Genomic DNA, 13668 nt, shown 5'->3' on the forward strand with positions numbered 1-13668 from the left:
TAATTTGTTACTTCACTTAACCTATATAGGAAGGGGGAAATGGAAGGCAGTTTTGCCTCTTCATATTTAAAAAATTTTAGAAATTCACCTCTGTAAAATTATCCAGTATGATCTGGGATCATAAGCACCCACACCCTTCAGACTGCATTTTGTAACTTCTTTTGTCTTTAAGTCTGCGTTAATATTCTTGATATTAAAGAAAAATTCAGCCAAAGGTCCGGATCTAAAATATCTCCTAAATTTCATCTAAAATGAAAGTCTTGGCAATGGATTCAAACATATACATGCAATTTTGAAAAGTGCAATCACACTTTCAGCAACTCTAAGACCAAATGCAATTTATTAAAGAAATAATAAAATTAAATAAAACTTCCTAAAATTTTTTCTGGAGACAATTTTACATAATCTGATAAAAGCCCTTCTAGGCTCCAAAAAGGCACATGAAATGAGCATTAATTAGATATTTAATTAGTATTAGATTTTAAACTGTGACAATTGTATTCTCACTTCTAGCTGAATGACTAGCACAAAAGAGGTCTCAATAAATGTTTTTAATAAATTAAATGGTTATTTTCACTGTCCCAATAGTTTTTGATTAATCAGATTTATAATTCTGTAAATTGTGCTTTTACGTGCTCTATGTATTCATTATATAGAGACTCTTGCTTAATTTACACCTGCATCTTATATTTGTCACTTTGTATTATATTTGTCTATGCTGATTTTGATCTCTTATACCAGTTGTAGTTCAACTTTCAAACTGCTCTTGTATAGAGAACAAACTTGTAGTTACCAGTGGGGAGAAGTTAGGGGGAAGGAATAGGGGATTAACAAACTATTAGGTATAAAATAAGCTACAAGGATATATTGTACAACATGGGGAATATAGCCAATATTTTATAATATCTATAAATGGAGTATAACCTTTAAAAATTGTGAATCGCTATATTGTACATCTGCAATTTATATGATATGGTACAGCAACTATACTTCAATTTTAAAAAACTTAAAAAATAAAAAAATTTTAATAAAATGAAAATTTAAAAAAAATTTTTTAACTGCTCTTGATCTTGGTCTAACATTACATAGAATAAAGTAAATACAGTCAGTACTTAGCGTAGAGAAGATAAGAAGCACAGATGCAAGAAAAAAGATTCATGTTACAAAAGAGGGGGAAAAAAGGTAAAATGTCGCTAGAAATTAAAACTAGATTCCTCTAGGCCAGACCTGCAAAAATTATTTGAAGACTTAAGTCCCTCCATCTGCTCTAAAAAAAATCATTCTAATGAAGTACCATAAATTATCAATAACTCATCATTCAAGATTAAGTGAAATCTTAATAAATAAAAAAATCTTATTGGGTTATGATCTTTATATAGTTTTCAATATACTCTATTGAATTTGGAGGGTTCACAGCCAAAATTGGTCTGAGAAGCTAATCTTAAAGTTATTAAGCAAATCCCTTTAGCAATGTCATGAATTAGGATAGAGAGCACTCAGGTATTTTTCCTTTTTTACTTATTTACTGCTCTTTAAATACCGTTAAGAAAGTTTCTTTTACACGTACAGCTTCAAGAGTTTCACCACAGGGCCCTAATCCTTTAAGACATATTTCCTTAGCTCTATCTAACACTGTTTGTGGGATTTAGAAGTCTTCTTCTATGGCCAGAGAGATGCTCCACTGGCGTTTAACCTTGTTTTACACATTTCTAGAAAACCTTATCTGGTTCCTCTAATCCTCCATGATTTCTGCTCTAGGAAGACAACAGAAGTGCAGGCTCTCTTCATTCCTGTGTATCATGTATTCCATAAAAAGCCGACGAGGACCCACACCTGAATGGTCTAACCTTTGCTGCTGTCCCACTGGACCCTGGATTGTGAGAGGCTGACTCACAGGTAGGCTCTTTCAAATGTAGCTTACTGGATGGCTCTTTGTGCCTTTTCCATTTCAATCGCTAACCTAGGAGAAAGCACTTTAAGAGCTACAGGAAAATGTACCCATTTGGATGTTTAGAATGAAAACAAAACAATATTCTTTCTTCTCCACAGGGACCATCAGGAGGCTGAATGTTGATATTCTCACACCAAATGATCTGACATTTAAAAATACATTTGCAGTACAGGGTTAACGTAAGAAGAAAGGCCCCTATCCTTTCAAATGGTCTCTGATTTCATTATGAAATCAACCGAAAAAAAAAAAAAGACCCTAAAAAATAGGGCTGTTGGATTTTTTTCCTAAGAAATGTGGGTACAGCACATTTTCTTTTGCCTTTTCCAATTTGCCTTTGAGCGCCTGATCCAGGAAACTGTATCTGATTACATATCAGAGAGAATAATAAACCTAAATTGATGACTGACATTTCTAACAGATGAACAGTAATATTTCACTGCTGAAATCCTGGACAGTTTTCTAAGGGCTCTTTTGACAAGGGGGCATCATAAATAGCCAGCAGATTGAGGGTTTAATTATGAAATCAGAAGGCTTGATTCACGACCCTCTTTTCAGAGTCCAACAACACCTCTTCATTCGCAGACACGATGTCTTAGAGATGCAATCACAAGCACTTACCTTATTTATTTCCCAGTCTTCCTCCAACTTTTCCACTGCAGCTGAGTCCTCAGTGGACTCCTGTACATCAGAAGTGACCTGCTCCTCTCTGCCTGGCAGAGGAAACTTTTCTCTCTTTTCTGTTGAGCATTTTGATTTGAGAATGCTGTTGAGACAATTTTCCATCTCCTGCTTAGCAGATTCAAGTCTGTTTTCCAAATCTTTTTGTTTACACTTAAGTGACTTTATATCATCTTTAATAATCTTCTGTCCCACTGAAGATGTATTTTGCTTGATGGATTTCGCTAAAGCTAAAATCTTCTCTAATGTGCCATCTTGTAAACGGAGACTGTTCTCTAGTTCCTGTGAGTGGAGAAAAGATTGTCACAGAAGTATCACTGTTCAATTGTCACAAGAGTTAATTGACTTTTGTAAATCATAGCGTGTTCTGCTTCACTAGTGGAAAGTATAAAAAACTTATCAACCCGTATCACAAAGAAGGAACTTTGGGCAAAATTTAAACCAATGTAGCAGCCCAGATCAAATTCTCTAACAGATTTTATAAGATGCTAGAAATGTATAAGAAGTAACAAAGAAAATTTTCACAACCAGTTCCTGGAACATAGGAAATGGTCAACACATATTTGTTGAGTACATATGTTGTTCAAGATACTATATAATATACAAGTAATACTAAAATCAAACACAATCAAAACACTAAATAATAAGTGCCTACTTTGTGCAAGGCCCTAAAAAGAATAAAAGAATCATTTAGAGTGTGCCTGCATGAATCTAGTGCTAATATTTAAAATTCAGAGCAAAGTTTAACTCAATCTATCGAATGTAATATCTTAAATATATTAGAAACTCAATCAATATTTACTAAATGCATGAATGGATGAGGCTAATTTGAGACCTCTATACGCAAAAGGAATTTGATAAACTATAGCAGCTACTGATGTGACTACTGAAAGAGAATAAGCCTTAAAGTTACTAGGTGAACTATATAGTATTTATTAGTCACTGTTCTAATGGACTATACAATAAATATTCATTCATTCATCTAACAAACAGCAAGTATTATGATAGGTTTTGAAATTACATAGATGAGTAAAACACAGTCCCTTCACAATCCTATAGTCTAGTGAGAAAGACAAAGAAATAAATAATTGTAACAGAATATGGAAAGATGTATGCTAACAAATATGTACAGGTCATCGAAACATTTTAGCTGGAAGAAGGGAGTTCCAGATTGCATTTTGATAGACCCGAGGTGGCCATGGGATAGGTGCACCAGAAAGGGTGATACTGCAGGCAGGGAGCCCATTCAGATGTCTAATGCAGGGATCTGTGAGATGAGGGTCTGCTCTAATGCAGCAGTAATGGGGGTAACAGTGGAGGGACAAATTGTTGAGATAATCCAGAGATGAAAGAGACAGCACTTGATGTCTGTCTAGATTGGGGAGTCTGGGAAAGGATATCCAGGTTTCTGACCCGGCAGCCTAGAGAGATGGTATAGATACCCACAGAGTCAGAGAAGAAGAAGCAGGCTCATTGGTAGGGAACTGGGGTATGGAGAAAGGGAAGGAGATGATGAGTTATTTTCTGGACATGCTGAACCACAAATAACTATGAGACACCCAAGGAGAGATGTCTAGTGGGGTCAGAAGACCCAAGTTGTAGACCCACTCTGTCATTTAACCTGGGTGACCTTGTAAGTTCCTCGCCTCTCTGGAACTCAGCTCATCATGTATAAAATGAGGAGTCTTGGGACTTCCCTGGTGGTGCAGTGGTTAAGATTTCACGCTCCCAATGCAGGGGGCTGGAGTTCGATCCCTAGTCAGGGAACTAGATCCCACATGCATGCCACAACTAAGAGTTTGCATGCCACAACTAAGGAGCCCGTGAGCCGCAACTAAGGAGCCCATGAGCCACAACTAAGGAGCCCACCTGCCGCAACTAAGACCCAGTGCAACCAAATAAATAAATAAATATTTTTAAAAAGATGTGTTTTAAAAAAAATGAGGAGTCTGAACTTGACAGCTTCTGAGATTCCTTCTAGCTATAGCAGAAGGCTATATTTTAATTTTTCAACAGGAGCCTGAGCTCCTCAGAGTGAGGCTCGTGTCTTGCACTTTTCTCAGTATCCAAGGCACCCAAACAGTGCCTTGGACATGATGAGCCCTCAACATTTGTCAAATTATCACTGTTAAAAGGGAGGTAGCCTTGTCACAATGTCAAGCTGTTCTGGAGGGGAAATCTTGCTTGATTCCCAGGTTCCTAAAAAGAAGAGATAAGAAATTCCCAAGCCCATGCCAGCAGTGCTGCCCTGAGACTTGCCCCACGCAATCTCCAGTCAAATAACTGTGAAAGAAGCAGCTAAGAAAATGCTTTACTCTGTTTTCTTCTAGAGGACACCAGTTGGGCCTGTTTATGTTGGCTGTGCAAACAGTGAGCATCCAAGGAATGTGTTTCGAGAATGTGGGTAAAGAGCTGCAATCCTTACTGTATAAGGAGAGGGGTTGTTGAAGTGAGGCTGAGAATTTTAAAAGCCCTACATCTGCAGAGACCTCTAAGGTAGTCCATGAGTATGAAAATTAATAAGGTGAAAATTATACAACTCCCATCCACCCATGATGAAGAATGCAAAATTGAATCATTTCTCCCTAGGTCTTATTGCATTCGTTATATCCTTTGAATACCCAGTATCTCCTGGAATCACTGTGCTGTCTCTTAAACAAAGATCTCCAGGAGCTATAGACTGCTCATGGGTGGAATTGTCTCTAAGGGTCCAGAGCACAGAGTACTGTTCAACTCAAATTATAAATGGATTTGCTCACTAAAGAAGAACATTTCCACTTTTTATGACTGGTCAGGACTTTATCCAATAGTCATCTGAATAGCATTTTCAGCATTTGAATTTTTTCTTTTTTTATTTCTTTTCTTTCACCATTTGAATTTTTGATCAAAGACCCTGATTTGTCAAGTTGCAATTAATATTGATTTTTTTTAAATGTCTATCATGTCTGGACATTGTTTAATACCTTCAGTTTCTGCATTTTTTCCTCAACTGCTATTTGATCCGCAGGCTTATCAGAAAAACCGACAAATTCCTTGGAGATAGAGTCCAATGCAGTATTTAGGTCTGTGATGCAAACCTGGTACGAGTCGTGTTCTTGAACATGACCTTCCAATTTTTGCACAGAATCCTAAAAATAAAACATTGATAATGCATGCATTAGGTCCCTGAATTATCCCACTCAGAAAATAATTAAATGGTTCATAAACATTTGTTTTATGAGGTTTCATCCTGAAAAAGGAATATGGCCATAAATCATCCAGAGTTCTTAAGTAAAGTTTTTAGTGTTGAGATATTTGTTTCCCCCATGTTTCTTTGCCTTCATTTCACTCCCGAAAACAATCTGTCAAGAGGTTTACAAAATGAAATGACTACAAATTATATCATCAAATCACAAACACCCATAACAAATCAGTTCCCTTAATTATCCTTCTTACTACAAGCAAGTACCCACTCTTGGAAATGAGACTATGTGAAATCAACCTAACCTCAGATTCCTTTCATAAGACTCAAACTCCAAAACTGTGGGTTACGAAAAAGTAATCCTAACTCAAGAGCAAGACCACCTTCAGGTTCTCTCCCTGGAATAAGAAAATAAGGTGACCACACCTGATCAGAAAAGAACAGCAATTATTAAACTAAATAACTCACAGCCAAGTGGGTATAAGCAAGATTATACCCACACAACTCCTGCTATCTCTATAAGCAAGATTTCTTATCCAGGAAAGATATATTGAATCTGGCTTTCAGTATGCAAAGATTTATAAACAATTCTCTTAAGAGAATAATATGCCTCATGACAAGATGACATTTTACCTCTTAATTCTTTTATTGCAGATCATGTGGAAAGACTCAAGGGAGAAACCTGATAAGGTTTATACAGAATAATGGATATAACTATTATAATAGATGATAGATGGATGGATATGTGAATGGATGGACGGATGAATGCAAGCATGGATGAATGGATGGATAGATGGATGCTGCATGGACAACTTTGACACTGTTACCTACATAAAGATGCCTAAACATATCTTAATCCTTCCAACCCCTTATGAGGGGAACTTTGATGAGAGGAAACAACACTATTATCAAATAATACACACTGGATTTCTCTAGCAAAACTGACCAAATTGATTGCTCCATCTTGAGTAGTTAGTATTTGTATCTAAAACTGATAAATTTTAAAAACTTTTGATTTACCAAAAGAACAAAACAACGGTCCTATATACAAATATTACATAATTATGCATAATTAAGACAAGCATTTAAAATTTTACTTTGACCATTTCACCTGTAGCTGTTGAAGAAGACTTTCATGTAGATGCTTTATTTCCAGCCACGGCTCTTCACTAAAGTTGGGATTTTTAGTGCACTCTAAGAGGTAATTTCCTTGAGATTTTAACTCCTCTAGTAAGGATGTCAAATCTTGTGCTTTCTGGAGGAATTTCTTGTAAATTTTTAATTGAGCTTTCTTCTCCTGCAAACCATGTTGCAGAGCAAAGCCCACTTCTTGTTTCTTTTTTAGTTCTGTGAGCATTAATCTCAGATCCTCCTTACTTTGCAAATACTTCTCGCCTTCTAGTAGAAGCTTTTCTTGATGGCTAAATTTAACAAAGTATTTTACAAATGAAATGATACATCAAAATCTTATAATACAACATGCATTATTATAAAAAGCATTAAAATAACACTACTGTACATTACTCCCAGGGACTTCTTTGGCATTATAACATTCTAAATAGCCCTAAGTTTAGCTCAGAAATCAAGATTAAAATTAGTTGTAGTATTACTTTAAAAAAGTATTGTTTTTTTGTCACATAATTTGATCTGAGAAAAAATAGTTAATAATTTAGATTTCAAACTATTTCAGTTTTTATTGTTTAAATATAATTATAATATTCCATGTTTTTCTTTTTCACATAAGTAAAATAAATAAGCATTCAGTATATTGGCCAACTAACTAGTTTATGTTTTCTACAGCTTAAATTTGTTTTGATCTGTTTTTCTTAGAAAAAATATAAAATTTACATTTCCACCAAATATTAAATGTATCATTTAAGACACGATATGAATTAAGAATTTTCACCAGAATTATGCCCATTACATTCAGACAACGTTTATCCATGTTTACACATTTAAGAATCTCTTAGCATATATATTTAAAAGCATGAATTATCCTGCAGTAATACCAGGAAGATACTCAGGTTGTCTGGGGAAAGGGGGTTTTGGTACAGAAGGGGAGTGTTGAAGGTGGAATGAGGCAGACAATGTTAATTTGTTACCAAGGGCCCCACGGGTTGATGCACCAGCCAAAGTAAACGCTGCCGCCGAGTTATGACAGCATGTTTCATATCTGGTGCAGAGGACTATTCTTCTTTGCTTCTGTCTCAACATTGTGATTGCCCCTGATATTACTTACTTTCTCTCCAGCAGATATACTATATCCACATCCAGAAGGCAGACAAAACATACTTGTTATGGCTTCACTGTGCAACGAAAAACCATGAAAGTGGTGAAGGCATGCCCTTTACCTTAGATATGTGTTGGCTAAGTGGAGTGTGTTGTCCCACTGGTTTCTGATATCAGTAAGGGTCTTTGGAACCATCGGAGCCTTGCTGCTCTCAGCCTGACTCACGACGGTCTGTATTTTAGCGTCCCCTTCAGGCTTTAGTAAAATGATTTCCTAAATCAAATAAAAAAGATCTTAAAATCTCATTCATACCACACAGGGATATTTCATATGATATGTTTTTATTTATAAACATTATTCAGAGATTCTAACTGCAGAGTAGATTTCAAAATTACCCTTTCATTTTTATATATTCCCCGAATACAAAGACATCCTTCACGTTGTATAGAACTGGTTCTCAGTAAGCATTTGTCACATTGATCTGATGGCATTCCTACTCTTCTCTTGATTCTCAATTGCCCTCAAAGAAATTATATGCCAAAAAATCCGTGGCAAATCCTCCTTCCAATCTGTACCATTATTTATAAATAAAGAGTTAGGGTAACAACCTGAACAAGACACTTCTATACACCCAAGATTGGGTTTATGGCTTCCCATAGGAAAATGCAGAGTGCCTCAAACCAACTGCTGTTTCTCCACCACAACGTAATTAATTCTCATTCCCTGCAATTTTATTTTCCTCTTTTGCTCCAAACAATCAAGTTCCTCCCTTCTTGGAAACACTACTCCAGATTCACCTTCCCTGGAAAACCTTTCAGATATAATCCCTAATGATCCTGATTACTTCACTATGCCAAACTAACCCTTACGGCTTGACCGCATCATCCTCTGCACTCGGTATCTGATAAACTAAGAACCACACAACCCACTCAGTATCTAATAACCTTCAGGAACCACACACATCCACTCTGAAGATGAGCTCCTCTCCAGCCCTCACCTTGACATTGCCGATGCCTCTGATGTACTGACATACATTCTTTTAACATCCTAGCAAATTTCCACCTGCTGCAGCTCTAATTTATACTTTTAATTTCATTTCTCCTGCACTCAGTGAAGACGGACAATAACTGGACATTGCTCCCACAAAGAGAGGATATACTTTCTCCCTTCTATATGCATTAAATAATTTCAGGTCCATCATAGCCCTTCTCTTTTGCAAGCTTGGTCATCTGAATTCCTTCAACCAATCTGCAGTGATCCTATTTTCCATTAAAAAACAAATCTTTGCAGTTTTCCTCTAAATCTTTTCAAAATTAGAGTTCACTCTGACCTCTGAAATTTAGTTTCCACAGTTATACCTTTATTTTTTGGATTCTTTCCTCAAGTGGCATTTTGCCTTCAGATGAATTCAAAACCATCAGGGACTCTTTAATCCCTGTTATCCAACGAATGACATCATGTGCAAGATCATTAAAGCTCTGGTCCTTGGCAGGAGGTAACTTATCCTCTTCGTCAATTTCACATAATTGTCCCAATAATGTCTGGTATCTATTGATCAAATGTGTTGATTCTGTTACTATTTCTTCTTCCTCAGTAATCCCATATTCCTTCACAGAGTTGTTCAACTGGGCCATAGATTCAAATTGTTCCCTGTAAATTCCAAATATCATTGAAAGTTTACAGGAGCCACGACACCATTTGAGAAACCATATTCCCCAGAAGTACATTTCATGCAAGATCAGCTATACCTCTTTCTAGCTAGAGCTTGGCCAAATAGCTCAGTTTTCTCTCTTGTTCCTTCCATTTCTTTCCATTTCTCTTCTTGATTAGTCAACCACTTACTCAGGTTTCTGTGGTCATTCTGGAGTCTAAAACAATATCACACACATTGGAATATAAAATCAGCAAAAAGTGTTTATCTGAAGAGAAGGTTGGCACAAATCTTGTGAGCCGACCAGGTTTTTTACTACATCTTTTTGGTTTCTTTTTTGGCTTCTTTTGAGAAAATTTAATTTGTAACATTAAAATCTGAATAATAATAACACGTATTATAGTGGAATTCTAATGAGCCATACATATACATCATAAAGAACAGGAAACAAACAAACAAACAGAAAATATTTTTGGACTCTCCCCTGAACCTTGGCCATAATTTGAGGAACTCTCCAAAATTCTATATCCCAGAGTCAAACTTGGGTTTGAAACTACATATTTTATTTTTGAAATTTGTGTGTACGTGTATCCCACTGCTAGCTGTACTGAGGCAGAGTACGTATGAAGATATCATTAGCAAACATGCTATTAGACATCACCTTTATTTCCTACCTCAGTAGCTGCTGCAAGCACTCATCAAGCTCCTTTGCTCGTGCCTGGCATATGGACTCCATTTTTTCTAATTCAATTTCTTGACTTACGATCCAACTGTTAAGCTTCTTAACAGGTGCTTTAGGCAGATGCTTTTTCACATGATTCAGTACAGTTCCCACCTGCTGTATTTCACTGCCTCTTCCTTCAAGAGTCAAGAAATCCTTAAGAAAGACAAAAAGTCAATTATATCCTATGGGCATGTCTAAGTATGGTCCCTGCCACCCCAGTGACACCTTCCCAAGATGGTACATAGACATGCCATCTTCATAACATCCTATATAAAAGAAGTTGCTATGGAGAGGTGGCTAAGTGCAATAGCAAATGATCAAAAGACAATTTATATCGGTTCTAGAATGTGTGTGTACATTTGCATTTGCATCTGACTTTCTGGGAATCACATCAAGCAAAATGATGCCACCATGTGGGTCAGTGGGAGTTAGACCGGGAAAGCCACATTTTCCTATCCTGGCTCTGCTCAGCTTCTCCCAAATACTTGCTCCTTTCTGGCAATCAATATGTAAAACTAAATAGCCTATTCTCTATTTAACTTTGTCCAAATCAGAATTTTATTTCAATGTTTGTGTTTCAAGGTTTGAGCATCAATTGTTGAGACCCATGCAATGCGCAAAGTTTAAAAAAAAAGTTGGAACTATAATTTAAAAGCAGAGAAGAAAGGTGATTTTGTCAATAAAGAACAGTATCATCAAAGCAAGGAATTAAACTGGGAACATTTAATGCCACTGATTAAGTCTGAGAGCATAAGTTATCACCAAAGCCTAAAGTACTTGATAATCTACCATAAAGTGATCAAGAATTAAAGGCGCCATACGCATTTGAAATGCCCACATTATTGCCTCTTATTTCAGGCTATCTTCCCCCACCCACTCCCATCAGCAGTGTATTAAAGTTCAACGACAATTTTTAAAAGAAATATGGCTGGGAAAAAAACTTTTTAAAAAGTCAAGCAATCTCTTATAGAAAGTAAAGGGGTTTCAAAGTCCAAATTAGGTAAAGCCTTTTTTTTTTTATCAAATATGATTTTAACACAACTGAATTCACCAGCAAACATTAAGTTAAACAGCATCTTAGAACAGTTGTGAAAACAGAACCTTTTTAAGTCACTTACACCCTTACCCAGTAAACACAGAGTGTTAAAAATATTGGGTTGGCCAAAAAGTTAGTTCGGGTTTTCCGTAGATGTCACGGAAAATCCCGAACGAACTTTTTGGCCAACCAGTATTTGGGGAAAGGCCAGGTTTTTTGGAAATACTATCTCTATGTAGGGAAATACTAAGTCAAAATAATTATTGTCCTAGCTACTTATATATAGTTCTATCTCCAGCATTTTAATTTTGATAAATTTTGATTGAAATTTAAACGCGTCTTCTTACAGAAAGCTTTTGTAGTTTTTGTTCCGCGCTCTTTTTTGTTTCTGATGGTTCAAAACACTCCTTAAGGTTCACTTTAACGTTGCCAAACCAGTCATTAAAGTTCTTGCACTGATCTGCAGGAAGAAAACAAAAGAAGCTATATTCATTCGAGGAATACGTCACAAACCTTGTTAAAGTAAAATATTTTGAAACTTGCTTCCCATGCCGTGGGTACGAGTCACTGTAAAGTGATAATAAACTAAAATCTAATTTTGAGGGTTAATGGAGCCGATGTGGTAACTGTGGCATATTTTCTACACCAAACCTCCTTTCCAAGCATACAGGACACCCAGAGACACCTGCAGGGGCAGCCTGCTCACAGGCATGATCCCAGACTCTGACAACAAGGAGCAGGTCAAACACGAGGACCCTCGTGACTCTCCTTCACGAGAAAAAGATCTGGTGCTTCAACAAAAGAGATGTTATTTACGATAGGTGTAGATCAGTGAGTGTTTGCTCCTAAAAGGTTTATCTGAATATTATCTCCTTAAATAGAGTGTGTGCAACCATCTCTAAGTGAAGCTTAGATTAATTAGCCTTTGTGTTCACAGTACTTATTCATACCTCAAGATTCCCAGAGGCACAGTAAGAGAAACATTGCACTCACCATTCAGTAACTTAGAGAAGTGATCTTGCAAAACACTTTTTTTGGTATTAAATAAATCACTGACACTTTCATATTGCTTTTTTAATTCAGAGAGTTCAGGAGTCAGACAACCTATTTGATTCTCAAGTAATATCATACTGTGTTTCTGCTGCAGAATTTGCTGTTGAATCTCCTAAATATATAAACAAACAGACAACAGTGAAGTCTTAAAAATGGGCTCAATCTACACAAAACATATTAGGTATCCATCGTTTCTATGAAAATCTAGATGATTTTTTATTGGGTAGACCTGCTTTCTCTTAGCTAGTAAATGTATAATGCAATGCAATTTAACATCAAATAATGACCACAAAGCAATTCAAAGGTGAAACAGTTAAATATACACAAATTGTTTTTCTGAGTTTTTCCCCCAGACTTATATTATTTTTATAATAATTATTAACCTCAAGAGGACAAGACCATCAGAAACAAGTGTGAAAATAAATCTGAACCACAGAAGAGAAGTAGCTGGGAAGTACCTCTAGTTTAGTAAAGATCTCCAAGCTGTCAGAAGGAGACAGGGCATTTAAGAGGGACTCAGTCATTCCAATCTGGGTCTTAGCCTGGTCGAGATCCTCCCTTAATTCAGCTGTGCTGCCACCGAGTGCACTGCAGTAGGATTCTCCTGTTAAACGCATTTTCACATGTTCTATCTTGTTCAAAATAGAGGACTCCATGACCTGAAATCATGAAACATATGACGTACTGTAATGGACGTGATTTAACTAGATTATAAGACACCTGCACTGCTGAAGAATGAGTGGAAACTTCGTTTCATTTTAACGTGAAATAACTTCTCTCTTTCTGATTCTTCCTTGTTCAACATCACTGATACAATTCAAACAGTGCCTTTAAAGAAAAACAGTAACTTGAAAAAAACTGAAATTGACATTCTTATTTTTTTCTAAGAGACTAGGTGAATCTTCCCCTTAAAACAAGTTTTATTTAGCATACCAGTTGAGGTGCTATCTCATGGTGCTTATTGGAAAACCTATTAAAACATACAGAAAAAAGTTAAATAGCCAGCATTTATTAAGTGTTTATTACGTACACAACATCATGGTAAGCACTTTATATACAAAATACAGGCTTAAGAAGGATAAGTAACTTGCCCAAGATCACAAAGTTGGCTGGCAGCAGACCCAGGCCCTCCCCCATAAGGTCTGACTCCAGAGCTTATATTCA

The 13668-nt window shown here is 36.3% G+C and overlaps 1 protein-coding gene across 14 annotated transcripts in view; it reads right to left on the reverse strand.

Moving 5' to 3' along the window:
• Nucleotides 1-13668, reverse strand: part of SYNE2 (spectrin repeat containing nuclear envelope protein 2) — a 330405-nt gene that overhangs the window by 161253 nt on the left and 155484 nt on the right. For all 14 annotated transcript variants that reach the window (XM_079912180.1, XM_079912173.1, XM_079912176.1 and 11 more), the window contains exons 36-45: nt 12963-13163; nt 12445-12616; nt 11799-11911; nt 10366-10568; nt 9789-9908; nt 9399-9690; nt 8162-8313; nt 6922-7231; nt 5593-5757; nt 2570-2911 (exon numbers count right to left, since the gene is read on the reverse strand). In XM_079912180.1, the coding sequence (XP_079768306.1) occupies nt 2570-2911; nt 5593-5757; nt 6922-7231; nt 8162-8313; nt 9399-9690; nt 9789-9908; nt 10366-10568; nt 11799-11911; nt 12445-12616; nt 12963-13163 (2070 nt within the window). The remainder of the gene's footprint in view (nt 1-2569; nt 2912-5592; nt 5758-6921; nt 7232-8161; nt 8314-9398; nt 9691-9788; nt 9909-10365; nt 10569-11798; nt 11912-12444; nt 12617-12962; nt 13164-13668) is intronic.

The sequence above is a fragment of the Stenella coeruleoalba genome (assembly GCF_951394435.1).
Source record: "Stenella coeruleoalba genome assembly, chromosome: 2".
Classification (NCBI taxonomy): domain Eukaryota; kingdom Metazoa; phylum Chordata; class Mammalia; order Artiodactyla; family Delphinidae; genus Stenella; species Stenella coeruleoalba.